Source organism: Austrofundulus limnaeus, unplaced genomic scaffold (genome assembly GCF_001266775.1).
Source record: "Austrofundulus limnaeus strain Quisiro unplaced genomic scaffold, Austrofundulus_limnaeus-1.0 Scaffold5, whole genome shotgun sequence".
NCBI lineage: Eukaryota > Metazoa > Chordata > Actinopteri > Cyprinodontiformes > Rivulidae > Austrofundulus > Austrofundulus limnaeus.
Genome location: NW_013952407.1, coordinates 5,398,187 through 5,400,606, shown reverse-complemented (window position 1 = coordinate 5,400,606; position 2,420 = coordinate 5,398,187). Strand labels below are relative to the sequence as shown.

Below are 2,420 nucleotides of genomic sequence, written 5' to 3'. Positions count from 1 at the left end.
TAAAAACAGTTGGTCTATTAACAATATTTGAATACTTCAACCAAAAGTACTTTGATTCATGAGTTTCTGCCAGTTTTTATTTTTTATTTTTTTGTCATTTGTGTTTATGAAATMGGTCTTAAATTTAATTTCGCTTGGCATTAAAAAGTCTTAAATTTAACTTTCTTTAAACGGTAGGAACCCTAATTTGAAAGTTMTCTTTGTGCTGTGTTTTTGTTAGGTACCTCACTGGAATGGTYGACAAGCGAACCCTGGAAAAATACGAGCGAGAAGCAAAAGAGAAGAACAGAGAGACTTGGTGAGGAAGCCGTGACGGGGTTCTGTTCGCCTTCGCCGCACGTTTTGGGAAAAATTAACACAATTGTCGCCGTAGGTATTTATCGTGGGCTTTGGACACAAATCAGGAGGAGAGGGACAAGGGGAAGACGGTGGAGGTTGGGAGAGCTTACTTTGAGACGGAGAAGAAACATTTTACCATCCTGGARGCCCCCGGACACAAGAGCTTTGTCCCCAACATGATCGGTGGGGCGTCCCAAGCTGACCTTGCAGTTCTGGTGAGGCCCACAGCAGAAATACCAAAGCCTCCTCTCCGTTGTCGAGTCTCACTCAGTCCTGGTGTGTCTCCATGTCAGTGTGTCCCTCACTCTGTGGGCGGATTGTCGGCACGCAGCTTCTCTCGTTGTGGTAAAAAAGAAATAAAAGCCATTGTGGTTTTTATTGTCCGGTTTTATTATTTATTTATGCATTTATTGATTTATTTTCATCGCAGTTCTGTTTATAAGTGCTTTTTAACTCGTTCKGTTTTCGCTATTTTCCATGATGTTTTCTGAACAATTTTGTCAAATTATTTGTGACAGACCTGCCTTGTAAGGTCTGGACTTAGTCAACTTCATTTTGAACACGTCTTTCATTGTTGACATCTTTTTAATTAAATAGTAAAATAAAAAGTCGTCGTATCTCTGCTGTCGGACTAAAATGAACCAGTCTGGAAGCTGAAGGGCTGRGCCAAAATGAGCTGCGTTGAGACACACCTCAGAACATGTGAGAAAGGGGCTTGTAGAGTTACATTAAGGTGGAATTCAGCCCAAAGTATRGAAGCTCCTCTTTATATAAACCCAACTGAATGAGTCTGAAGTGAAAAAGAAGGATTTAAAAGCATATGCCTTCTTTAATAAATGTCTTATTGTRGTGTATCTAAACAGAAAAGTCTTTTTCTGATCTTATTCAGGTCATTTCAGCAAGGAAGGGGGAGTTTGAGACGGGCTTTGAGAAGGGTGGACAGACGCGGGAACACACCATGCTGGCTAAAACAGCCGGAGTTAAACATCTCATCGTCCTGATCAACAAGATGGATGACCCCACTGTGAACTGGAGCTTAGAAAGGTCAGATTTAAAAAAAAGAAGGTTTTATTTGTGTTTGAATTCTTATTTGTGGATTCAGAATATTTGGTTACCTTCTCATAGATATGAAGAGTGTAAGGAGAAGCTGGTGCCGTTTTTAAAGAAGGTGGGCTTCAACCCGAAGAAGGACATCCATTTTATGCCTTGCTCTGGACTCACAGGTGCCAACCTCAAAGACGCGGCACCTGAAGGCACCTGGTACACGTAAGTCAGGTTTTAATATCATTAAGTTGGGCTGATCTCCTCCAGGCCCACAGCTTGTGAAATTATTTCACCAGTTTAAATGAGAACCTACTGCAAATGTAGGAAATAAAAGTCTGAATAAGCTGAAGAGATGGCTGGATTTTAAGGGTTTGGATGGAAGAAAATCACAACTTTACCTTTTAAAATTCATCTTACTGCCCTTCAACATGATAAAGACAGGTGTCTTTTATAATTGTGTTCATTAAAACAACTACTGTAGTTATCCTGATCATTTTAGCTGAGATAAAACTTCAATGGGAGAACTATTGGAGATGAGAACGTGGAAACGATCACACGTAATTTCTTCATCTCTCATGTTTCATGTCTTAAAGGAATATTCAGGTCATTCTGAAGAGGGTTTCTATGTAAAAGTTTAGAAGAAGCAGTATCTTACCTGTTATAGATGGCTGTTTGAACAACCTCATGTTGTAGAAGTTACGTTTATTTCAGACAGGACTGATGAGCTAATGGCTAGTCTGTATGCAGCCATGGTTGAAGTGGGTTGCTGATTGCTAAAATGACTTTATAAACCTTTACACAACTGTCGGTTTCTCATTTAGTCAGAAATGCAAAGATTCCTGCAGGAAGTGCTACAGCTAGCTGTTGCTGCTGATATTTGTGTTTGAAAACCGTGATTTAATGTAAGTACCGTATTTTTCGGACTATAAGCCGTGAATTTTTTCCTGAACTTTGAACTATGCGGCTTATAGTCCGGTGCGGCTTATACGTGGATTTTTTTCTTCAGCCACCAGGGGGCTCTTATGCTCCATTTGCTT

The 2,420-nt window shown here is 40.1% G+C and overlaps 1 protein-coding gene across 1 annotated transcript in view; it reads left to right on the top strand.

Moving 5' to 3' along the window:
- The window catches only part of gspt1 (G1 to S phase transition 1), a gene marked incomplete in the record, with an annotated part of 19,978 nt that overhangs the window by 6,118 nt on the left and 11,440 nt on the right, over positions 1 to 2,420 (top strand). The window contains 4 exon segments of the mRNA XM_014028313.1: positions 221 to 298; positions 374 to 554; positions 1,229 to 1,383; positions 1,465 to 1,605. Of these exon segments, the coding sequence (XP_013883767.1) occupies positions 221 to 298; positions 374 to 554; positions 1,229 to 1,383; positions 1,465 to 1,605 (555 nt within the window).